Source organism: Salvelinus sp. IW2-2015, linkage group LG14, assembly GCF_002910315.2.
Source record: "Salvelinus sp. IW2-2015 linkage group LG14, ASM291031v2, whole genome shotgun sequence".
In the NCBI taxonomy this organism is placed as follows: domain Eukaryota; kingdom Metazoa; phylum Chordata; class Actinopteri; order Salmoniformes; family Salmonidae; genus Salvelinus; species Salvelinus sp. IW2-2015.
Window position 1 is genome coordinate 10709425 of NC_036854.1, and position 25543 is coordinate 10734967.

A 25543-nucleotide genomic window follows, 5' to 3' on the forward strand; every position below is an offset into this window, starting at 1 on the left:
GCACATCATGCACGGTTACACAAACTGAAAGTTTATGCTGCACACACATAACAGCAGCAAACTCTGGGAACCCCAAGCCCACATGCAGGACAGAGTTTGACTCAGGAAAACATTGTAAAGTAAACATAGATAAGCATAAACAAACAGGAATCACAGGGGAGAATAGACATGCTCTTTTCGAATGATGAAATCACTGATCAATGCCTGAAGCCTTTGCCTTCCCTATAGATCATGTTTGCTGAGGGCTGACATAACTGTTTTGGTTGTTTCTCTGACCTTTGTCCAATGGCTCTTCAAAAGTGCTGAGTGGACAAAAAAACGCCACGATAAGTACTGTTTACAGTGGATTTACCCCCGACCCCCCTTCTCTATCATGCGATGTTGTGAGGCCAAAGTGCACTGACCACTCCAGTACAAAAAGGGGGAACTGTTACTTATCCAGGTGTAGCCAGTATGCAGTGTGTCTGGACCCTCTCCCTGCTTCAGCTAGTTGCCCTGTGGGCCAACGCAGCAGTGCTCACTGAAAATGGCCTCCCCATCCTCTGGGACCAGGCACCCAGCCAGCTGTCGGACCTGCCTCAGGCGGACAATGTAGTCACAATCAACCCCTGGAATGCCCTGCAGAGGATGAGTCTGTATAGGATACTGGTGGGCTCCACTGACAAGTATATGGCCTCCATGGGAACCAATGACAGTGCCAGCCCGTTGTGGGGCCTGCCTCTGCAGCTGGCCTGGAAACTCAGGTCAGGTATGTCGGCCCTTCATTAAGTAGCTTTGGGGAGTTGAATATATGCACATTGTTTTTGTGATAACTGTAATACACAATAATGTTGACTACGTTTCTCAGTTGTCTCGATCAGATGGTTTATCAAAGGATTTCATGGGGAAAGTGATGTGACTGAATGCGCTTCTGTTCCCGTAGGGCGGTTGGTTGACCCCACTGGCGATACAATATGTGGACAGGAAGGAGATCCCATGTGTATTTCCACTAATAGCTGGTGGGCATGTAAGCACTGTGACACATATTCAACCACGCAGGCCATATGTGTAGCCCTACACTTCAATAACAGACCATTAGTAAACTCTCTCTCTCTCTCGCTCCTTCTCTCCCTCCCCAGGTGTGAACTACTACCTCTCAGTGATCCCGTTCCTGGCTGCTGTGCAGAAAGGCCTGATTGGAGATGGTCTCATTCAGGTCCAGGTACAGGCACCAGCTGAGGCAGCTGAAGACTACTGCACCTCTTACACAGACTGCTCTGCTAAGAACCCAGACCTCATGGCCAAATGGGAAGAATTCTTCCAGGTAAGCTATTCAATGAACCTCCTTCCCCATGGGAAGCATGTTCCTTCTTGCCCTAGGAGATAAAACCGGTTTGTTATTTTAGTTGAGTGAGTCCTAGACTCAATCAGATCAATCGTCGATAGCAGACACCCGTGTAGTGGATGTTTTGGCAGTTGTCAGAAGTGGAACTATGTTGGAGCCGTCAGATCGGTGAGCAGCTGCTCTTGTGATCGTGAAGCCACACCCGTCCAACTCGCTTTCAGAACGCGAAGGTGACGGCCGTATAGAAACAATTACGCTTAAATTGAACAATCATTCAACTAAATAATGACTTCTATCACCCTAATCGAGGTGTAGATTAGGTCTCACATTCCAGTGTTCAAACTTGTAAATAGCAATGTCCGCTTTAAGTATAACGAGGAGCCACTTGTGGCTCTGATAGCTGCACCGCCAAGTGGATCTGATTGAATCGAGCCCTTAAGTCACTGTTCATATGTGACCCATTGGTGAATGCATAGAATTATTTGCTGTTCTTGGTTTATAATATGCTACCTTTCCATCCTAGACCCTGAAAGATGTTAGCGCATCTGAGATTTCTGACTTTGAGAAAAGGGACCAGATTCTAGGTGCCTTTTGGGCAGGTGAAACGCTCTCTTTGAATACTGCCTCATCCAGCTGCAAGGCAAAGTGAGTAGAAACATTAAGTGATACAGGTCACACCCATTTGTCTTCGTTTTTGGTACTCTGGTACTCTGACACAATGTTGAGTTTCAATTAAATATAGGACTCTGTCCTTCAATCAGCTTTTACCTTAATTATTGATTATTATTTATTAAAAAGATTATTGATTCAATCTTTTGAGTCCCAATTTAGTACTTGTAATCACACCTTTGATCTTTGTTACAGGATGAGCTACTATTCCAGCCCAGAGGTTGCATTCGCCAAAAGCTGGATGAACGCTGCAGATTACGTGGCAGCTGCGTACTTCCAGTCCAGCCTGAATAACTCTGTGCTTTTCATGAGACCTCTGCCCAGCAGGGTGCTTCAGGAGGGGGATAGCGCTCCTAACATAGCTGACCTAAGCACAGAGGAGAACCACAACCTCTATATCTTTGGCTGGATGGCCAGGATGAACACGATTCTTTGTGAGTACTTTTACTTTTAGTCCCCCAAGATGGATGTTAAAAGATATATTCTATTATTCTTTGTATGAAGAGTAGAGGAACATTTCAGAGTGAAATTGAGATGATAGACACCAGTCAGTGATAAAATGAAGTCTATAGTCTCCCTCTAGTGGTGACATGTATGAAGTGTATTGAAATTGTTAGATCTACAGTACCAATTCAGTTGCATCAGGTTACTTGATCACATTTTCTTAACCAGTTGTTGTTCACCTTGTGACAGTGGGCTCTCCGGTTAAGATGTGGCGCTCAGCCATGTGCTCTGACAAGGCTCGGGAGAAGGGCCGGGAGCTCCTACAGAATCTGATCCTGGACCCTAAATTCGCTGTTTCCACCTTCGTCTCCATTCTGACAGAGATGACCCGCAGCTGCTCAGGCTTCAGCACATAAGTCCAATGAATAAAACTCACACTGTGCTCATTTACACTTCCTGTGTTTGCCATTATTCCTTTTCCACGGTAGACAAAAGACCTTGTTGATTAATGTACAAACAATGTATTTATTGTATGACTATAATAATACATTTACATGGAAGAGTGGCTCAGTATAAAGTGCATAATAACAAAGATAAATAAATGTTGCTTGAAATTTGAATATTATATCTCACATGCCAAAATGTTCATTGATCTTCACACTCAAACTTTAAGCTTGGATATGTATCAGATATTCATCATATCCATTGATTCTATTCCATCCTAAAGATATCCATTGATTCTCTTATTTCCTAAACCTGTTTCACAGTCTGCATGGCATATGTGTTTATTGTTTTTCTCTTGCTGTGAATACTTTGGTCATTCAATTTTCTCCTGACGCTGGCAAGTTCATCCTCATCAATGTATTCATAATCATTAGTGCCATCATCATCCTATTTAATTGTCTTGTGCTGAGGACTGTTTTCTTCACCGGTGGCTGAGGAGAGAACACAAACACAACAAGGCATGAGAATCAAAGTCAAGCTTTTGACATAGAGATTGATTAAGCAATAAGACCAGAGGAGGTGTGGTATATGGCTAATATACCATGGATAAGGGCTGTTCTTAGGCACGACGTGCCTTATTGCTATTATAAACTGGTTATCAATGTAATTAGACAGTAAAAATTATTTTTTGGGTCATACCTATGGTACAGTATACGGTCTGATATGCCATGGCTGTTAGCCAATCAGCATTCAGGGCTCGAACCACCCAGTATATAATATTAGTTATCGGTTGCTTTCCAAAATCTAGAATGTATTTATATTGACAGCTGACAATTAAGTTAAGTAGCAAAATGAGTCTGCTGCAATTTTGCTTACCACTATCCTTCAAGCATGTTGAATATTCAACAAAAGTATTCTGATAGAATATAGAAACATAGACACACCTTTTTGTGGGCCTGAATCAGGCACTGTGACCACACTTGTTTTGGACGTTTCATTTCTTGGTGGAGGGGTGTTCTGTTCTGCACAGCTAGATGCTCTAGAGGTAGGCACTGCTGGTTTGGCTGTATTGGCTGTATGTGGGCTCTTCAATATAATAACACAGACCACACAAAGAATTAGTACTGTAATCGATTGAATATAACTTTTTGTTAAAATACATCTGATAGCTATTGTTGTTGTTATTGTTTATTAAGGCATAAAATACAATGGATGATCGACTCACCTTTGGAGAGGGGGGATCTGGCTTCTTCGGCCTGGGAGGCGGCAGTTTCACTGTATCTTCTGAGTGCTTTTGGGGTCTCTTGGGTGGTCGAGGGGGAGGCAGCACGCTGGCATTGACATACCTCCTCAGGGTGAAGTAGCAGTCCTCTCCTATCTCCTCTACAGCTGAGCGAACGGCCTCGCCCTGGGTCAGCTTTGGGCCATTCCACCGCTCCAGAAGCTGCAAGGCCATGTTGGTGCGGTTGACAGGCACCTCCCAACACTGCGCCAGGTCAAGGGTGGAAACAATAAGGTAAGGGTCAGTGATCTCCTCCTCCAACTGCAGCCCCGTGGCCCCAGCCAAGAGGTCCTCCTTCACTGAGAGGTCCCTCCTGGACACCTTGACGTTGAAGGGCAGGGCGAACCTGTGGCAGATGTCTGAGAGCATGTACTGCTTCTTGTCGTGGACCACCTCCACAAAACCCCCGTCCAGACACATGGGGATCAACACGGCCTCGTACTTCTTCCCCACCATCTTCTCACAGGCCAGGGCCTCCACCGTCTTCCTCTTGTCTCCGTAGATCACCTCGCTTGTCTCCATCTTGTGTACCAGGTACTGGTCTCCCACCAGCACCGAGGACAGCCCCTCGTAGTGGGTCTCAAAGGCCCTGGTGGCCACTACGTGCAGCTGCTCCATGTTACTCTTGGCCACCTCCAGATCATACGCTGTGGGAAATGTCCGGGGCCTGCGCTTGAACCTGCCATTGTAAGACACTGGGATGAGGAAGCGTCTCTGGGCCTCGCTGCGAATCTCAGATGCTAGGATTCTCTTCGCCTGGTAGGCACTGTGGACAATGACCTGCTTAGAGGATTTCAGGAAACCCAATTCCTCCTGAACTTGTGATGGTGGCTCGATGACTTCTGCTTTGAAGGGGAAGAACTCGCTGGGCTTGGCAAAGACATCACGGAAGGACAGAGGCTGCATGAAACAGGCACTGTCACACTCCTCTGTAACGTCCAAAACCTCAACATCCAGGGTGGACGGGATGAAAACAACATTCTTCCCAACTGTGAACAAAAAATGTATTATTTTTGTTTAGTATGCAAGCACAAGCTATGATAGGCTACTTTTCTGTAAGAAATGTTTCAACAAGATTCCTGATTCAAATGTTTTTCCAAAAATATATATACATAATGCAGTATATATACATATGATGTAAGTCATTGAATTGATCGCCAAAGGTTTGACATTAGTAAATCCGTTGAACTGCAGCTTTGACTAAAGTTTTCTGTTGTGCTTTTTCTAAAAAGTAGCAATGCATCGTGATTGCCTGAACATCATGATGACTACACATCAAAACTTTGACTACTTTTGTGTCTGTGCTTCTGAAACAACCTAAGACCAGTGTAGCTTTCATGAACATTAGTTGTCAATATTGCAGTGTGTTCCCTTTAACTTGAAAACTAACATTGAGATGAGAAAAATGCAATTAAAACATGAAATACATTTTGTGACTTTTTTTTAAATCAGGCAATTAAAGCCTTTTTCATTCCACATAACTTTGATGTAAAGTGAGAATATGAATGGTCCGTTTGAGACTCACACTTGGATACCGTCTGAAGCTCATAGACAGGTGTGAGAACCAACTCTCCACTGTAGTCCTCTGGCAACTCAGACCCGCACTTCTCCTTTGACGGCAAAGACTTGGCCCAAGTCACTGTCCTTTTCCTTCCTTTGCACATTTTCCACTCCACCAGCTCCCCGAGGGTGTAGAACTGGTCGTCGGCACACTCATAGAACTCCCCAGTGTGTGAGAGCTTCACAGTGAAGATGTGCTTGGAGTCTTTCCGCGTGACCTCACAGACAACATGGCTGTCTCCGTGCTCTGTCCTAAGAGCAGTGAGTCTGAAGCTCTCCTCTGCCTGGATGGTCCCCTCAGGAAGCTGTAGCTTCTCAGGGCAGTAGAACTCTGGTTGGCCCAGGCACTCAGGGCTGATACGCACTGAGTCAACAATCTCCTGTATACTGGTGTATGGCCTCTTGTCGGTCACGATCCTGAAAAGGCCTGACAATACAGGCAGGCAAAGCAATATATTAAATTATATTTATTGGTACAATGCACAAAACCACATGTTGATAAGGTCCCTTTCTAACCCGAGAGAGAGGTTTGGACATTGACATGTATACTGTAAACGGCAATACATGGTAAAGCCCAATAATTAAGCCATTTATTAAGAAATTAAAATCAGAATATATCAATCTACATTAGAATGCTTTATAAAGGTACACATTTGACCTAAAAAAAAATAGATTTCATATTCAAGGTACAGTTTGGATGTTTCGGGCCCACCTGGGTATTCAAGCGATAGATCGACTGTTATGGATTTGGATCCCTCAGACTGAAGCTCCACTATGAGTCTGGTAACACTGATCCCAATGACCTTCAGGAGCTCTCCGCAGGAGAAACTCCCCTCTCTTCCATACAGCTCATACCCAGAACCTGGTAGAAAGTCATTTCAATGGATCTAGTGTAGTGGCACTGAATGGATCTAAGAACAGTCGACAGTCTATTCTCCTTGTGGAGTAATGGATCCAAGTAAGTCAGAAAATAAGTAAAGGGCAGTAACATTTAATAACTATCATGAATAAGCATTAATAATTAATGTATACACATTTATAAGCATTTATAAAGGCTTATTCATGAAAGTTAGCACAAAGTGTTAGCACACAATTTGCCCCAATAATAATCTCGTCAACAGTTTTATGTTGAATTTTGTAACATGAAATACCTTATGTTTATATCATTTGTATGTTAAAATACTTCATACACTGTGAGCCGTTAATCTTAATTTGTATTCACATTACATAATTTTTTATTCCAAAATGCCAGTCCAGTGAGTAAAGTTAGGGCTAATGATGTCTTCGGTCTTACCTTGGAAATAATATCCAGATTGCATCTGCAATACTCTAGGGAGAGACTTGGCATCCACCGAGCGGGTGAACTTATCCAGTGTCATAGCCATCCTTTTCATTTGATCTCTGGGTGACACGGACAAGTATACCGAAGGAAACCTAGAGAGGAGACGCCACCTTCTCCATGGGTCAGCAAAAAGTTGACCAGAGGTGTGTTAAGGCCAAGTAACCTGTGTGCCAGGGCTAGTATTAAGTATTAAGGCTGTCTTTCTATAGCATAGTCAGGCACAGTGAACAACGCGAATCAGTGACACAGAAAGAAAAAGCATCCTCGTATGAGTCACTAGTGCAACAGCAGAGGTTACAGGAGCCCTCACTCTGCCTCCGGAAACCAGAGACAGCTAACTAACCACAACTCACTAAGTAGCTAGGTTGTATCAGTGGGAATCCAGCCTGAGAACAATGCCACAGACCAACAATAAGTTAGTCACAGTAACAATGATTAACATAAAATCAGAAAAATGCCAATTGTAAGTCTTTAGTGACTTGCACTTCTTTCTGCAAGCACTGGATTAAAGGTGAACTGACCAAAAAAAACAACAAAAAAACAGCACGTCTCCAGACAAAAATATCTGTTTTTATCTAATATCTAGTGACCAGATTAAAATAATCATTAGGTGCATAGTTTCTGAACAGTTGTGGGCCAATGTATGATACATATGACTAAACCAAACATACTCCCCTGTGATGATACTAATGATGTCTTACACAATTACATTTTATTCAAATATTTAAAWTTTTTATTACAGCCAATAAGCCAACAATTACAGACAAAAACAAAATATATATGAAACATGACTAAACTCCACACGATAATGACTTGTTTCCTTTTCTCCAGGAGGTCCACTCATGTCCCAAATCAGTATGGCTGCCCCAACACATGCCTCTGCTGTGTTGGCTTACATCTTAACAAGCTGTATCTAATACTGATTATAATTAATTTTATTTCTCTACCATGTTCCTTTTGTTTTTCCAAAATACCAATACAGGTTAGGAGATCATCAGAAAAAAAATAGAACTCTTTCATGGTTGTCACTTGCCCTTCTGATATTCTATCTGCATTGGTAGAATTCACAAGCATGTTTTACACAAATTAACCACTGTAACATCACACAGAAGATAAGAAAACATTGAAAATAAGATACTACTACTGAAATGTACCTTAATACTTTAAAAAAACGACATTAAATGTTTACAGTTTAAAGGCATAGGTAAACATGGAATGAAGATGATTGTTTTTAGCCTTCAAAAAGGAATGTAAGTAAACGATAGATACAAACAATGTGCTTTATCCATATAGACATATTTACATAAGTCTTTGGCTTATGATTAAGATTTGCTACAAAATAAAAACAAAATGAGTCAGCCATCAGTCCACGATACAAACATTACCAAGCCAATGTCACATGTCAGCACTTATAGAGAGCTGTAATTTTTTCTTTCACATTTGTGATTGACTTCTATATATAGATATATATTGTTCGTTGACAATAATGCTGCTAATATAAAAAATAAAAATAAAAAAACGTTTTTAGCATGCAACACCTTGGCATTAGTGTTTCCCATTTTATTTTATTTTTTTACAATGGCTGCACGTAAAAAATAACTAAATCTGCGAAAGACATTGAAGCAAATGTGGCCTAGTGGCCGACACTTGTCTCTCTGGCACTGAACACGGCGAAGTACAATGGAGACATTTACAAACCACTCACATCATACTCCCAGTACAATTAGAAACATTAAAGAGTTTTCAAAAGAAATCCAAAAACCATCTATAGCAGTCTGTATAGGCTTAGTCAACGATGCCCACCTCCAAAGGATCTGTAGTGTTGGAATGGCTACCAGGTTCTGGAGTTCTGTTTCGTCCCGTCTTCTTGGCTAAGATGTCTCGAGGAACTCCAGAGCAAGGTCGTAGCAGAAACGATACTGCTCCTGTTCAGATGAAAACACATCATGTGTGAACCGTTGTGGTGCTAAAACACGATAAACACAATGCTACAGTAGAACCGTACACGATGAACAATACACTAATAACATGGTGATAACAAGATTAATCACTACTGAATGGCATATTCAATTCTGAACGTAAACATATGTTATTTCTAACTATTCTCTGGCAGTGAATTGAGGAGCTAACAGGTGACTTTGACACAGGGCTGCAGACATATGCATAGGCATCCTTTACATCTTCCTGTAAAGGATGTGGCAAGGTGTCTCTCATGTTTACCCACAACAGTTTATTTCATAATCTCGACAGACTCTTTTGTTCATTTGTCCGTGGTCCATAACATTATCATTGTTCTATATTTTTTGTCAATATCACCTGGTTATGATTTGTTCCCAAACCATCTGCAAAACAAATCTAACATGAGGTGTTCCTATCTGTTCTCTAATACCTTCATATTATTGGCTGGCTTGGTTCCAAATTTCTCCAGAAAATATCAGAAGTGAATATCACCAGAAATGAGAGGTGGCGTAGGCCTATGCTAATATACTGGCACTATATTAGTCAGAGATGCGTCTGTTGGGGAAACTCAGTTTGACTGAGCTGGAGTCAGCTGCTGGCCTGTCTTACCGGGCTGTCCACCATGTTGGGCTTGCTGTTCCTCAGGCTCTTGACGGCGTGGAACACGTCCACCACATTCTGCCTCTTGATCATCTCACACACGATGCTGATAGCACAGAACATGCCACTGCGGCCGCCTCCGTTCCTACAGCACAGGAACACAAGGGTGGTAACGGGAGGTTGGTTGGGTGACTAATGCTATTCTACACAACTGCCAAACTTGGCAAATACAAGCGGTGGGTGCAGATAGGAGAGATGATGGGATTTTTATTTGTATACATGTAGGAGGTGTTTGTGTGTGGGTGGTAGTGGCGGTAGTGGTGGTGGAGGGTGTGTGTGTTTGTGTGTACACTCACAGGCAGTGGATGATGGTGCGTCCCTCTCCCTCCTCACACTCCTCCTGCCACTTGTCCACCTGCAGTATGAGCTTAAGGAAGGAGCGCTTGGACGCTGGCACTTCTCTGTGGGCGGCCCAGCCCAGGTACTGGAACTGCCTCACCATCAGGTAGCCCTCCTGAGGCTGTGCGGAACACAGACACATACATTATCAACGGCAGCCATTTTGGCTCCGACTCTGAACGTCATAACATTATAACAATCAAACCATCAACCTCGATGGCAGCGACTAAAAACAACAAGATAGTGGAGCACTTACTCTGGTGAGGTTACATATTCTGAAGAGACGGCTGATGACGTCACAATCCATGGAGCAGGACATACATTCAACTTGGACAGGACCGTAGCGAAGCATCCCRTCTTCAGGCCAATACTGAGGACAGCCCTGATTGACAACAACAACAACCTTAGCAATGACGTGTAGCCTACCTTCACTCAATGCACAATAATGCGATTTGGAATCAGGGTCCACAGCAGTGAATGCAGGAGGGGGAAGTGGTCAGGCATTACCTGCGCTAGGTCAATCTCATTGAGCATGACCAGGGACGTGCAGCCATAGTCGTACACCAGCCTCCAGAAGTCTTTGACCGTGTTGGGCAGAGGGTGCTGGGTCACGATGAAGGCTGCTGGCTGTCTGTAGCTCTGTGGTGGAGGAAGTCAACAAGGAACCATGTAACATCTCATAGCACTGAGTCTGCAGACATTTACAGAGAACACATACTGAAGATATGATCCCTCTCAGAATGAACAATGTGTGCATATATGAACATGCAAGGAATGTGGAGACATTTCTGATGTTTGAATGACAAGTGTTTTTTTTTAAACCAGGGCAATCCATGTGGTGGGCATGCTTCTAGCAATAGTATATACATTAAATGAAGCTCTGCTGACATACACCTCAATTAAGCCATGAAACAAATCCAGTATAGTTAGAAGCATTTAAATATTCAGAAGTGAAAAGTTCAGAAATTACCTGGTATTCTTCTGACGGCTTGGTTAGAAAAAGTCCAAAAGTTTGTGAAGCGTACGAGGAAGTGATTTAACATTACCCTCCAAATAAAAAAGATCATCATCTGGCAAAGTTCTGCTTCTCTGTGCACATGAAATACCATCTCCCAGGATCTATGTCAATACTCCCAGGATCTATGTCAATACCCCCAGGATCTATGTCAATACCCCCAGGATCTATGTCAATACCCCCAGGATCTATGTCAATACTCCCAGGATCTATGTCAATACTCCCAGGATCTATGTCAATACTCCCAGGATATATGTCAATACCCCCAGGATCTATGTCAATACCCCCAGGATCTATGTCATCTCCGAGGATCCATGTAAATACATAGTTTATTATTTATTCATCGCGGTTTGTCTCATTCAGAGTATTTAGCAAGAGTCTCTTTTGAGAGTTCTGTTTCAGGGTCCATTGGAATTCTAGCAAGGACTGAGAAGAGGATTTTAATTCAACCTCTTTGTATAAAATACACTGTACAATACAGAAGAAAAAGAGCAGGGTCATGTTTAGTATGGTCACCAACCACATTCTCTTTGCCATATGCAATATATTGCAAAAAAAAGGCTACAGCTGACCCTTTTCTCAATTACACAGCTATGACAAGATGACTCCCAGGAGATGGATTCACTTTCTGGCACAGATCCTGATATCAAACTTAAAGAATCCTGATCCAAGAGGTCAAATAGTGAGGCATTTTGTTGTATTATGTGGATACTGTAGTAGAAGTTACCAGCTGAATTATTGGTAGAATTAATAATAAAATAACATGTGGTTATACACTGCACTTGTTTCACTTACCTCGCCCTTTTATCAAACGGGTCAAACTTTTTGGGGGACTTTTGTTTTATTTGAAAACCCAAAATGTTTAAAAGCTCAAGTGTAATTTAGGACCACATCAATAGCCATCTTGAATAATAATGTCAACAAATTACATTGTTGAAAAGATAGATGACCAAAACTTTCTCCAAAAAATTCAATTAATTTGAGCTAATTTTTATTTGATATTTTCATCGACATCACTACTTGCACTATGAGAAAATAATTGAAGGATTGTCCAAAAAGAACAGAAACTGTTGAGCACATGTTAAAAATACAATGAATATCAGTCCTTCTACATTTTCCAAAAGAGTACACAAAACAGAAGTATACACCTGGATTTGTCTCTAGCTTTCTGTCTCTACTACACATTCAGATAACGTCCAGTGCACTTAGTAAAGCCGAGGGAGTGTGTATGTCTGTGTATTTGTGCGTGCTTGCATATGTGTTTGCGTGCGTACGTGCATGTGTATACTGTGTGTGTGTGTGTTTACGTGTGCACGAGGGGAGAGGACACTTACATCCATAAGGGCAGCGTTGATGTAGTTGCTGCTCTCCCCGTCGATGGTGATCAGAAAGGGCAGACAGCGGTCTGGAGGCAGCATGTCCATGAAGCGGTTCTTCTCGTGGTTCCTGGGGAGCAGGGCGATGCTGCAGTCCTCTGGCTGCGGCTGAGGGGTCACCGAGTTCAGGGTCTGCAAACAACACAAATAACATGAAACCCCAAAAATGACAGGGAACATCGTTTGTTAGAAGACATTGGATGCATCTCAAATGGCACCCTATTCCAAGTAGTGCACTCAAAGGGAATAAAGTGCCATTGAGATGCACCCATGATCTATTTCCATATTTTTATTGTTGTCTTTTAGTGTTGTACGACACATGATTAACGTCAGGCTATAAAAGACTGAGGACTGAAACACGGATCGTGCCACCGTAAATATGAAAGGGCTTCAGAAAGGCTTCCAGTACCTGGAACTCGTCTTTGAGGTGTGAGGAGTTGCTCTGTGAGTCTATCCTGATCATGTCGTAGTGAGCTGCTTTGTACTCGCAGGCGGGGATGGCCGTCTCGCCACACAGACAGGCCTCTAGGATGGCGTCATGGATAAAGATGTACTGCTCCTGTGGCCGGACCACAGACACACACTCAGCAAGGGGAAGGCACTGCGTCTCCAGACAGTCCATGCATACAGTAGCATGAAATGAACAGACGGACAGCAATGGCGAATGGTGTTAATGTTAATTGGCGAGGTGTGTGGCGGTGGGGGGTGGATCTAGTAGTCACCTCAGTCTGTACCATGTTGATGCGTCTGGAGCGCAGGGCCTTCACGCAGTTGTAGATGTCCACCACGCCCTCCCTCTCCGCCATGTCCAGCATGATGTCGATGACGATGTAGCAACCTGTGCGTCCGGCTCCGGCGCTGACCAAGGTGAGAGGGCAGCGAGAGGACAGGGAGGTGAGCACGGGGCTGCGTAGCACCGCTCTGCAACGGCCTACATACCCAGCCGTTGTGCAGTACACACAACAATGTGATACCTTGTGCACGAGATTACATTTACAAGTGTGTGCATCAAAATCCACAACAACCACATCCTGCCAAGGGGCCACGGCGATATCTTAGCTAGCTTAGCAGTGGCTGACATTGAAGCGTGCTAGTTAGTTCAGGTGCACTCATTTCGTAGTCATATGACAGTGTCGCATGAGAGATCAAAGAAAAGTAAATCGGATGCACCTGTTTTCTCAGGCGGTCTGGCGTAGAGGAAGTGTCGCGTTAGGGGCTTACCTGCAGTGCACCACGATGGGCCCAGCGCTGGGGGGGTTGGACATTTTGACCCGGCGGATGAAGGAGAGGAGGCCTGTAGCGTGGTAGGGCACTCCGTGGTCAGGCCAGCCGGTGAAATGAAACTGCTTCACCTCCCGCAGCTCGTTAAAGCCTCTCTGATGACAGAGAGCATACAGGTTATTAGGTAACAACTGGTCTGGGTTCAGTATGACTTCCACATTTGCAACGTGTGTTGATTTTAAGGGGCAATCTTGGATTCAAGCAATAACAAAGCGGTGAATCCCAGATTGCCCCTTTAGCTGTTATTGACCAAACTGTTGAATATGACTGACTCACCCTCTCCAAGGTGAACGTTCTGACCACATATTCAGCAAGGGGCTCCACCTCCACAAATGTCACTTTGAAATCACCATAGACCTCAGCATCATCGGGCCAGTACTTGTAACACTTCACCTACAAGAAAATAAGCATTTCATTCATTTAAAACAAAAGACGTCTTTAAATACTACACATACTTGCACACAATAGGTGCCCAGATATACAGTATGCCAGATCAATATCTGAAGACTGATCCGACGCCTACATTGGCCTCCTGTGGTTTGGGGTCTGACAGCAATATGATATTATGACCTACCCGTCCAACTTCCACTAGGTTGGTGACCATGACGATACAGGCAGACTGCTCTTGCCAGACCATCCTCCAGAAATCATAGACTGTCTCATGGACAGGCCCTGGAGAGGACAACAATCGATCAATCAATCTCTGAACTAAATACAATACAATCTGATAACTCTTTATAAGATCAATTGCTCAATGCTGAAAATACAATATGAGCATCAAATCTTCTTTAGAGGTTAAGGCAGAACTTTGTCTTACCTTGGGTTGCAATGTAGTGACTTGGCCTCTGGTAACCCTGAAAAGTGCAACACACACAATATGTTAAGATCATTCGGTTAAGACTTTTATTTTGGTGTTGCAACAACAGCAGACTACTACACAGCATACCGTGCCTCGACCCCAGCTAGGTGGGCATGTGATATATCGTCATGAGAGTCAATGGCTTTATGCACTAATATGCACAGAGCTGTTCTCGTGCATGAATTACAATAAGAGCACGTTTCCTACTTGTGCTTTGAGTATCTGTCAATTAAACGGACGTTTATTCTCTGTAAAGCTCAACCCTGGTGTGTTTTATTGCCAAGAATTTCACATTAGCGAATTCTTCGTAGGAATAATACATTATTGTAGTTGGCTACTTATTAGCAAGTTGCTTCATAGAGTCGGCAGGTTTAACACCCTAAATGATCCCCATCAGATTGGATCTGGCTGGGTACAGGCACAGGCGGGGAGGCAACAAAGGAAAACAAATGGTGGCCACCATCTTGTATATATTCCTATCGAGAACACTAGCACACGGATCAGGGATGTACACGCCGGGCATGAGGACATGTGAAATGAGAGAAGCGGATGAACAACAGCATGGTGGGATCAAATCAAAAAGGGGGGAGACGAAAGGAGGTCTAACATCTCGTACAGCTGCCATGCAGATGTTATTAGAGGTAACCAGAGGTGAAACAAGGGAGGAGGGAGAGTGGGAAACATGAGGTGTGGTGAGGTCCCCTACAGTGATACTTACATCCCTGTACAGCCATATCTACAGCCCAAATCATAGGCAAGAGTGAAAGAAAGCACAACAATGTCAGTGAGTACAAGCACTTTGACTGAAGGAGGGAAATAAAAGCTGTATTCATATTGTTGACAAAGACATGCGTAGAAGGCCTCACATACGAGAGAAGGACGGTTGTGTCGCACACGTTCGCCAATGGAGGAGGCTGCGCCACTTACGTCAATGTAGTTGGCGTTGATGTAGTCAGAGGAAGGGTCGTCTTCCATTGGTTGCAGGATCACCCTAGAATGATCGTCTGCAATACAACATGGGTTAGCAGGATGACTAGTTGCGTTTCATTAACAGGAAGTCAAATCAAGATGATTCTTCTATATTTCTCGGGATTAAAAGACAGCTAGGTACATGATAACCGATGTTGCGATTAGCCATATTTAAATGAGCTCATTCCTAAAAACACACTAGGCAAAAGGAGGCATCAACATCTAGGAACTTTTTTTGAAGTTAAATACAAGACTTACATGCAATGATGTTTCCATAGCGGTTCTTGGTTCTGTTAGTGTCTTTCTTTGCCACGTCCCAGGAAGCGGACTGGCCTTCAAAAAAACTCTGCATACCAAACAGAATGGAACCGAGTGAGTGAGGCTGATAAGAAAACACATTTCGATAGAGTGTACAACACTACTGTCTAGACTAGACTGTGGTTAAGGCACCGCAATATAATCAAAGGGCAGTTTTCTATGGACTTTTCGATTGTACTGTATGTCAAGGACCATCACTTCAAAGCTTCAATGTCTGACCTGGTGCATCTCAGAGAACAATTGAGACAAAAGGGAACCACATTTCCTGATGTGGCCAATTTAAAAAGTGAAATGACTTCAACTGTCCATTGAAGAGGCATTGCAGCATGTGGTTTGATGTTTAAAACCTAAAAGTTTGAGAGATAATTATTACAACAGGAACTGGACACCACATTTAAACTTCCTAGAGCTGCATATACATAAATTCAGTCGAATGAACAACAGCGTAGTTGTGAAATAATCTATGGGGAGATGACTATCGGCGCTGAGCAATACTCACACAAGACAACTTTACTTTGCCTGAAACATTTATTTTTCTTCTTCATTGAACTTTCGAAGGCTGCGGAGCATGTAACTGAACATCTCTAAACCACTGCAGCAGTGCAAACCTCTCCCTGACAGGAAACTCTTACCCTGCGGGGCTGTGGTTGCCCCATCAAGTCAACACAGTGAGCAACACAGAACCTCAACAGGATGTGACATTTAGTGGGTATTTTGCTTGTTCTCCACTGTTGGGATATTTTCTCTTTGAAGAACCTCCCAAAAATGGAGTTAAATGTTTGATTTGAAGCAGATTGTATTTGAATGAACTTGAAGGTGGGTTGACTGTTTGAATAGTGAGACTGTCCGTAAGACGGCTGACGACCTCATACACTTAGCTAATATGCGTGTGAGCTGTCGCTTCATTTTAAAAGCTACTTGCCCCATTAGGGCCATCGTAAATATGCTATGTTATACATATAGATCAGAGTCTTAGGGCCTGTGTTATCTGTGTTATGCAGCATTGCCTATTTATTGCCTTACCTCTCTTATCTTACCTAATTTGCACACACTGTATATAGACTTTTTCTACTGTATTATTGACTGTATGTTGGTTTATTCCATGTGTAACTCAGCATTGTTGTATATGTCGAACTGCTTTGCTTTATCTTGGCCAGGTCGCAGTTGTAAATCAGAACTTGCTCTCAACTAGTCTACCTGGTTAAATAAAGGTGAAATTAAATTAAATATATATATTTTTTTTAATGTTATGAGTGTACTGTAGACTTTGGGGGTCTGACCTCATATTCCTCCTTGAAGCCGTAGCTGTCGGAGGTCTTCATCAGGTTGATGTGTTGGAGCAGGTCAGCCACCCTGATGGCTGGGTGCAGCTGACCGGTCTGGTAGGGCGACTCTGTCCCCTCACAGTGGTACCGAGGCACGTCCAGCAGCCGACTGGACTCTGCAGCAGCAGCCGCAGTGTGGTTCTCATCTGCCCAAGGAAATCACATGCTGGTGAGGATTACACAGGCTTGTGAAGGATCATCATCACCATCACTCACAGAATACATATCTGGCCTTAGCCAAGTTAAACTAAACTCCACGGTGTACTTCACATCAATGGCACATTGTCTCATGTAATTGCGTGCTATTTTTGGGGTGCTGAAATCCGTCGTTTATAAAAAAAAAAACTAAAAAAAACGTAATTTTATGTGACGTTGGAGCTCCAGTCCGTCCACTCACCTCCGTTGATGTAAAGTACATGGTGGAGTGGAGTTGTCCTTGGCTAATCTGGCCTGGGCTCAAATCACGATTAATACCTTATTATAACCAGACTGGGTGTTCTTCTCTTACAGAATTACGTTTACAAAACTATGTTTCTTTTGCCAAAAAAGAACATGGCTCCTGCCTTCACAAAGCAGCTAAGCTCTGAGGAGGATGTAAGTCACAAGGCACCTGGCAGTAACTGACATGTTGCGTCAGCTTGGTGAGTGGGCAAGACAGGGCTTGATAAAGCTGAGGAGGGGTGCCTGTCTTTCCCAGCAGACAGACAGGCAAACGCAGGGGCCTCTCAGTTACGACAGTGTGAGGGCAGGAGCCTCTCAGGGGAGAGACACTGGGCTCACAGGACTGACAGGCACCATATGCGCCCTTTAATGTCTTATCTGAGCCATGTCAACCCCTGAGAAACATAGCCATTTCACCTGTGGAGATGTGTGTGTGTCTGCGTGTGTGAATGTGGTTGTGTGTATGTGTGTATGTGTGTATGTGTGTATGTGTGTGTGTGGGGGTGGGGCTGGCTGTTGAGTCCTAGGTTATCTGCAGCCAGGATTTTCACCCCTCTAAAGCCCAGACTGACCTGCTGGCAATCACATTACCTACTGAGCCGTGAGCTCTATATCTTTTCTGCTTGGCTAGCCCCTGAGCTACTGCCAGCCTCTATATCAGGTTAAGGGGAATGTTAAGTTACAGATTTAAGAACCCTGCACAATTTACTGTCAGCGGAGGGGAAGTCGGCTACTGTTACTGTCACCCACACTCTGCACACACATTTCATGGCTCAATCAACGACACAACAGCATTGAGATCCAGTATTTGCGATCTGGTAATCAATTTCTTTTCATTAACCAATTTGGGACACTTTAGAATTTCCACACACACTTACCGGTAATTGGCACTTTACAATTAGGGCAGCAAGAAAAGAAAACAACATGAGCTTTTCACTAAATCAACAGTAAGCACACAGAGGTTGTAGTACATATATAATACATATACTATATGATGAAGTGACATGACGTCAAGCACAATACTGGAAGATGAGGGTGATGGAGGTGATCACCTAACAATGACGAGGGATTCACAGTTGACTGACAACTGACCCAAGGACCTACTTCGTATACAACACTGACTTTCTTACACATCTGCACACGGCTTTCTAGAAAGCTATTGGGTGACTGACAGACACACTAATGCAGTGGGCGGGATCTAAGAGGAGTGACACTAAGCTGGCAAGAGAACTGCTGCACTCTAGTGTAGAGACTATCTAAGCTGACATTTCTACTCATTTGCAAATTTGCACTACTTAATTCGGCCCTAACATACTAGACTGAGTCATGGCTTGAACTGCACCCTTCACTTCCTATTACCAAGCCCAGCGAGAACACAGAGCTAAAATAACACATTTTCACAGCAAATACTGTGGCCTGAGGGGGCATTTTAATTCCCCATCAAACTTAGGTTTTCAGTGAGCTGTAAAGACCCTCCGCGGTGGCTTGCTCGTTCTGTCAGTGTGGACTACACTGCTCGTGTCGAGTGTCTAACACTCTCCATCCTGATGTCCCGAGTGAACGCTGAACTCCATTACAAAGAAACTGTCAGATGTGTTTTTTTTACTCTACACAGACAGAGACAAGTCCCAGAGGGGCTGAGGGTGATTTAAAATGGCACCCGCTCACAAAGCCTGCACGACTTACACACAGTGACAGGATGACTGGTTTCATTCTATAAAAGTGTCATGTCATGCAGGACGTTGATCTTCAGGTAAGGACTCAGGTGAATGTAGCCATCGTGTATCTTCACCTGTGTTTGAATTCGTTTTCCCTCCTCATCTCTGAAACCAATGCCCTGAGCAGGATTTGGAGCGTGCCGACAGTTGTAATGCATACAGGAGTGACTGTGAGTCTCTGAATGTGGTTTGGACCTTTAGCTCCACTCTAACGGCTCATAGGTGGGTCCTAAATGCTGAAGGATTGTTCATCGGTTCACTGGAGGACTGCCATGTCTCCACTCTACCATGGCTGAGGGCCAAGTCTGTTTTACACTGGCAGCCAGGGGAAATCCAAAATCTGGAAACAATTCCTATTTTATTCCCCTTACTGGATAAGTGAATGTGGAGGCTAGTCATTCTGACTGTGGTACTGTATATTTTCAAGGCTAGATTGAGTTGTACGTGACTAACCAGACTCAACACAGAGACAATCAATGGACGGCTACAGGTTTACAATGGACGACTACAGGACTGTGACAACGACATGCATGAGGAACACAACAAGCCATGGCAAGGCAGATGATATAGCACCAGGGCCTCACCTAACACTGCCGTTGGCACAAGTGGATCATTAGGCACTGTAGGGAAAAAAGTGTATGAAATACATTCCAGAAGGCTTGAGTAAGCTGCATCACACAACTGAATGATACAATTCCAGGGGCAAGATGAACAGAGCATAAGATTAGAAGAAATTCGACCAAAATATCCTGTGCCAACAGTTCAAATCATTAAAGGCATTCATTCATATCTTGGGATTTTCCTATTATGCATTTTAAAGTAAAAATATGTAAGGTTAAAGGGCAACTTAACACCTCTCTTCAGAGCCTGTCTCATGGACCCTTCTTGGTGTTAGATAATCTAATGCCTTACAATGGGAAAGACCCTAACTGTCAGGAGCCTTTCTCACATGTATCATGTATCAGTGGAGGGTGGTGTTCCCCAGGGAACTGTCTTAGGACCATTATGCTTACATCTGTTGCTGAAGTTGTGGGAGTCCATAAAGGTGACGGCCATGGGATCCTCAGCGTGGAGCGTGCTCTGATCAGCATAACTGCGGTCCATGGCGTTCACCATGTGGGTCATCTCCTGCCGAGTGTTCCCGATGGCGTCTTTGCGCTTCTTGGCCAGTTTCCTGAAGGATCGGACGAGCAGGTTAAAATACCACAAAAACACATTGCCATCGATTATTCATACACAACAGGAAAGACTAAAGGGAAAGAGATGAAAGAGAAAAGCTCATCCCCATGACAACAGACCATTGGTTTGGCTTCCACATACGGCCTTTAAAAAAAAGTATTTTTCATCCAATAATAGGTGCTAACCTCACAAATACTCTATTATTAGGGTCAAGTATCATTCAGTACAATGTAGGAAACATATAGGGGAAATCCAAAAGGAATCAAAATCATGCAGGAGTAACTTCTGCTTTGAGGGGGACAGGTAGATGCTTCATGCTAAGGTGAGAGGTTGCTGCATGTCATCCCCAGTCTGGGCTCTGACATACACATTCTGAGAAATGGGGACTCCCTGATTGGTTGATGATCTATTGATCATTTCACCTGGACAGGAGTTGATTGGGTTAATACAGTATATTAGCAAGATTAATATGCCAAATCGGTTGATATGCCAAATCGATTGTGTACGGACTTACTCATTGGCCCCTGACTGAGAAAAGCCGATTGAACGCCTACAAGACTGGGAGGTTTCCATTTCAAGGGCAATTACGAGTTTCACTACATTTGAATTGTAAAAAGGAGCACTGCGATGAAAACACAGACCCACTCTGTTCTATTCCTAGTTCCTTATTCCACTTTGCGAGCACCCTGAAGAAAGGTGTTGCAGTATAAATTGTCCTCTGATTGGAGTTTTCAGATTGCAGTTAGATGAAAGCACTGAGATGGGGTTTTAAGGAGCCACTCTAGTGAAATTGAAGGGACTCTTTGTACTAGAGAAGAGACAGATGGGACAGCAGGAGAAAGAGACCAAATACTATAATTTCATACTGTTCTAGTAAAATGACAATTACAGACAGAATATACTAATTTCTGGCCATCATAAATTGGAAGTGAATCGAAAATAGGCAAGCACAGCATGGGGTCAATTATATCAAGAGCCATGAGAAAATTATCCGGCTTCCATTTTGAGCCTTTTAATTACCTTTGATAGAGGCAAACTGTAGGATACCTCACTTTCCCGTTGGGAAAAACTGGTTTAACATTTGAGGTAATTATTGGTAACTTTCTGTTTTTCAATTATTCCAAACTTAACAGGATATAATTGTCAAAATGTCCCCCAGCGCTAACAAATTTGGTGTCCTAAAATCGCTTGAAGGGACTATCCGAAGCCAGCATAAGATGTTCACTGTGAAACTGATACAGTATCGTTCAATTTCATGGAGAGAAAAAAATCCTTAATAAAAACAGAAAAAAATGTATCCTGTGTCGGGGGGAATCATCTCTGAAATGCTGAAAAGGCTCATTCACCTGAATTCACTTGAGGTTGGGTGTCACTTCTTGGCGTGAAATGAAAAATGACTGTGAGCAATACAAAAATGAGAGGAGTTGGAAGGTAAATGCAAGGCCTGTGTAGCTTAAACACACTCTCACAGAGGTGAGGGTAAAATGGCAAGCATGTCGAATGGTAGACCATGTGAGCGCATCGGCAGATCAGGACGACAGATCGGGGAGTTTTTTCCTCTCTCGTTGCAGCCCTTGTGGAAAGCACCGCAGTGTGGAGATGGCTGTCTACTATCTACTGTACAGCAGGAGAAGAACCTACACCAGCCCAAAGAGGAAACCCTCTGCCACCAACAATCAGAGCAACCAATTGGAAAGGGCTTATGAGATATAAAAGACATACAACACGAGCAGTGTGCATGTGTAGAGGCACACAGATTACCCCATATATTCTTTCAATGGACAAAGGAGGTCCAGGAGATGAAGAAGATGAATGAAATACATGAGTTATTGACATACAACCACATGCACTCAGATTGAACACAGGACACAAAGTGCAGCATTCTTTTTTCAAATAACACCGCTTTTGGGTCATGATGACTTTGGTTTGGAGAGCGTTTCGAAAGCATGTTCGAGCTGGTCAATGGCAATGGGAATTGCATCTGAGCGATATGCGTTTTCACTTGAAAAAAGGATACTGCATCTTTAAAACACTACATAACTAACCAAGGACAAGTGCAGTCATTGTATTTTTGGGGGTTTGTTTGTTTCTGTTTTGTTGTTGTTTGTCTGTTTACTTACAGGTAATATGAGTAAGAATAGTAGCTCCTCCTGGTACGCAAATCAGAGACAGCAGGATAAAGAAATATTGGTGAATGCAAAGTGGGAATCAGTCGGATTAACAAAAGCACAAAAAAAGGTACAACATTTTATCTCTATGAATTAACTTCCTTAATGTTGAATTTCATTTTTTACATGCATTCTTTCAAATTGAGCTTCATGCAGTTTTATGTTCCAGTGTAATTGAAGATAGATAGTGTGCAAGAAAATGATTTTCATTACAAACATGTTAATAGTTCATCTTTTTGTTCTGGTTGAATTTTGGAATTGTGGGTGTAATCATTAATGTCATGCATTAAAATACTGTCTCATTCACTTGGACAGTCAGACCGTCTTAAGACTGCCTGTTGGTGTTATGGACTCATCGTTAGATTTAGGCTACAGTGTTACATATGAAAAGTAATGTCTTGATCAGCATAATGGAGATACACAGCTGCAAAACAAATTGCAGCAAACTAAAGAACAAGCTTCTTGCTACCTGGAAAACAAGCAATGTCATGGACCACCATTTTAAAGATGCAGTATCTTCTTTAAGTTTATTTCAATAAGGGAACCACGTATTCATTATTGTATTAGATCAATGAATTGTGTCTTGCCCAGAAGTGTTCATCTCCCCAGCAACTAGTGTTTGTAATGTAATCATCAGATATCAATTCACAACTTCCCTTCACACATGACATGACCATTCAAGAAAAGCAACATGAAAACAAAAGAAGCATACAAATCCTGCCACGGCATTTACGTTTTGGCTTCAACCTTGATTGTTTCTGCGCAAAGCAATTACAAGATTCCAATATCCACTTCATTACCTTCTATTGCTTTGTATATCATTGAGTTCTACTCTACTGGTCACCTGATCTTGGAAGAGAAATCAAGTCATTGCAACTAACAAGAGGAAGAGAGATTCAGAAATACAGGCTCACTGGGTGTGAGAAAAAGACACCTTTCTCATTATATCTGACGGACTGAGAGGATGTCTAGCTCACAACTAAACCTGGTTTACTATAGCACCAACAGCAACCATCAACTACACTGAACAAAAATCTAAACGCATCATGCAACAATTTCAAATATCTGACTGAGTTACAGTTCATAAAAGGAAATCAGCCAACTGATTGAAATTAATTTGGCCCTAATCTATGGATTTGTATCTGTTGATACCTTATTAATTAATTCATTTTTAAAGTAGGGGGGGTGGATCAGAAAACCAGTCAGTATCTGGTAACCACCATTTGCCTCATGCAGCGTGACACATCACTTTCGTATAGAGTTGATCAGGCTGTTGATTGTGGCCTGTGGAATGTTGCCCCACTCCTCTTCAATCGCTGTTCGAAGTCGCTGGATATTGGCAGGAACTGGAACACGCTGTCGCACACGTCGATTCGGAGCATCCCAAACATGCTCGATGGTGACATATCTGGTGAGGATGCAGGCCATGGAAAAACTGGGACATTTTCAACTTCCAGGAATTGTGTACAGATCCTTGCGGCATGGGGCCATGCATTTTCATGCTGAAGGCACTGTGTTCACAACGTTGACATCAGCAAACGGTTCGCCCACACGACGCCATACACGTGGTCTGCGTTTGTGAGGCCGCTTGGACGTACTGACAAATTCTCCAAAACAATGTTGGAGGCGGCTTCTGGCAACAGCTCTGGTGGACATTCCTGCAGTCAGTATGCCAATTGCACGCGCCCTCAAAACTTGAGACATCTGTGGAATTGTGTTGTGTGACAAAACTGCACATTTTATTAGTGGCCTTTTATTATCAAGTGTAATGATCATGCTGTTTAATCAGCTTCTTGATATGCCGCACCTGTCAGGTGGATGGATTATCTTGGCAAAGGAGAAACTAACAGGGATGTAAACAAATTTGTGCACAAAATTTTAGAGAAATAAGCTTTATGTGCGTATGGAAACTTTCTGAAATTCATCTCATGAAACGAACACTTTACATGTTGCATTTTTATTTTTGTTCAGTGTACATTCAAGACATCCACAACAGGTTAAGCTAACTAGTTCCAAAACAAATGCATTTCTCTCTTTATATTGATTTTCACAGGCGTTCTCTTTACTTTGGGGACAAAGGGACATTAGTCATACTTCAGAATTCAATTACCATCAATACTTTTAATCCATTCCAATGGGATTAGGAGTTTATGGCTCATTAGCACTCAATGTACCCCCATTGCTCTAAACACCAGTCCTTTTTAAGGCTGAAATTACAAACCAGGAAGCCATCCAAAAACTGAAAAAGCAGGCGCTGCAATTAATGCCAATGACTTATATGAAAACTATTCAATGAAATGAACCCCTTCCCATCTCTCTGAAAATAATTCTAAACCACAGGGAATAGATTAGCTAGATCTATTACGAAACATTGAACTACTATGCAACCACGACAAAAGTACACCAACACCAAACCAACACAAACCAATTGTTTGTAATACTGAACAAAGACGTTTGTATATGCCAGACTTACTGTAGCATAATTCAAAAGTCACTCTTGAATCAAAAGAGCAATGACGAAGTCACTTTCTTATAATATCAGAGAAAAGGAAACGTTGTTATTGTCACTCAACCCACGTCTGTCACTCACGACCAGAGGGAAAAAAAGACTCTGGTCGTGACCTTCTCTTATCTCCACGAAGCAAGCCTGGACCAGCTTCACTAAATCTTAAACACCCAGTGAAGAAAATGGAGGAGAAAAAGAGTGAGGGGAGAAGGAAGGGAAAGGGGGAATAAATAAGGAAGCTAAAGGAATGACCTGTGGTGCAGGAGGGTGTGGCAGAATGAGATTTCTCTGAAGTTGAAAGGTTATAGAGGGGGATGGCAGGGGGATGGCAGGGGAAATTAGAAGGGAGACAGCTGTAAATGAGC

At 43.0% G+C, this 25543-nt stretch overlaps 3 protein-coding genes across 19 annotated transcripts in view; 1 reads left to right on the forward strand and 2 right to left on the reverse strand.

Moving 5' to 3' along the window:
* Positions 1–429: 429 nt before the first annotated feature.
* Positions 430–2887, forward strand: LOC111972699 (protein LEG1 homolog). The gene is made up of 6 exons (XM_023999740.2): positions 430–748; positions 923–1006; positions 1119–1303; positions 1848–1969; positions 2189–2427; positions 2687–2887. Exons 1-6 carry the CDS (start codon positions 454–456, stop codon positions 2851–2853), a joined length of 1092 nt encoding a protein of 363 aa, XP_023855508.1. The 5' UTR covers positions 430–453; the 3' UTR covers positions 2854–2887.
* On the reverse strand, positions 2687–7344 carry LOC111972698 (protein THEMIS-like). Of its 2 annotated transcripts, XM_023999739.2 has the most exons (6): positions 7018–7344; positions 6436–6585; positions 5689–6150; positions 4107–5152; positions 3826–3967; positions 2687–3372 (listed from the first exon to the last, which is right to left on the reverse strand). In XM_023999739.2, the coding sequence occupies exons 1-6, from the start codon at positions 7115–7117 to the stop codon at positions 3329–3331; spliced, it is 1944 nt and encodes a 647-aa protein (XP_023855507.1). In that variant the 5' UTR covers positions 7118–7344; the 3' UTR covers positions 2687–3328. The 2 variants fall into 2 exon arrangements, with proteins under 2 accessions (XP_023855507.1, XP_070302581.1); XM_070446480.1 differs by lacking the exon at positions 2687–3372 and having other exon boundaries at positions 3745–3967.
* Positions 7345–8235: 891 nt separating this feature from the next.
* LOC111973477 (receptor-type tyrosine-protein phosphatase kappa) overlaps positions 8236–25543 on the reverse strand; it is a 163195-nt gene continuing 145887 nt past the window's right edge. For 2 of the 16 annotated variants that reach the window (XM_024000851.2, XM_024000849.2), the window contains 20 exons: positions 22625–22654; positions 20339–20499; positions 19910–19945; positions 18486–18497; positions 17122–17312; positions 15782–15869; positions 15425–15558; positions 15273–15290; positions 14513–14549; positions 14270–14367; positions 13972–14088; positions 13636–13790; positions 13137–13272; positions 12824–12973; positions 12373–12546; positions 10531–10662; positions 10280–10405; positions 9981–10144; positions 9634–9769; positions 8236–8990 (listed from right to left, as the gene is read on the reverse strand). In XM_024000851.2, the coding sequence (XP_023856619.1) occupies positions 8937–8990; positions 9634–9769; positions 9981–10144; positions 10280–10405; positions 10531–10662; positions 12373–12546; positions 12824–12973; positions 13137–13272; positions 13636–13790; positions 13972–14088; positions 14270–14367; positions 14513–14549; positions 15273–15290; positions 15425–15558; positions 15782–15869; positions 17122–17312; positions 18486–18497; positions 19910–19945; positions 20339–20499; positions 22625–22654 (2149 nt within the window). In that variant the 3' untranslated portion in view covers positions 8236–8936. The remainder of the gene's footprint in view (positions 8991–9633; positions 9770–9980; positions 10145–10279; positions 10406–10530; positions 10663–12372; positions 12547–12823; positions 12974–13136; positions 13273–13635; positions 13791–13971; positions 14089–14269; positions 14368–14512; positions 14550–15272; positions 15291–15424; positions 15559–15781; positions 15870–17121; positions 17313–18485; positions 18498–19909; positions 19946–20338; positions 20500–22624; positions 22655–25543) is intronic. The other 14 variants (XM_070446492.1, XM_024000855.2, XM_070446495.1 and 11 more) reach the window with 12 other exon arrangements.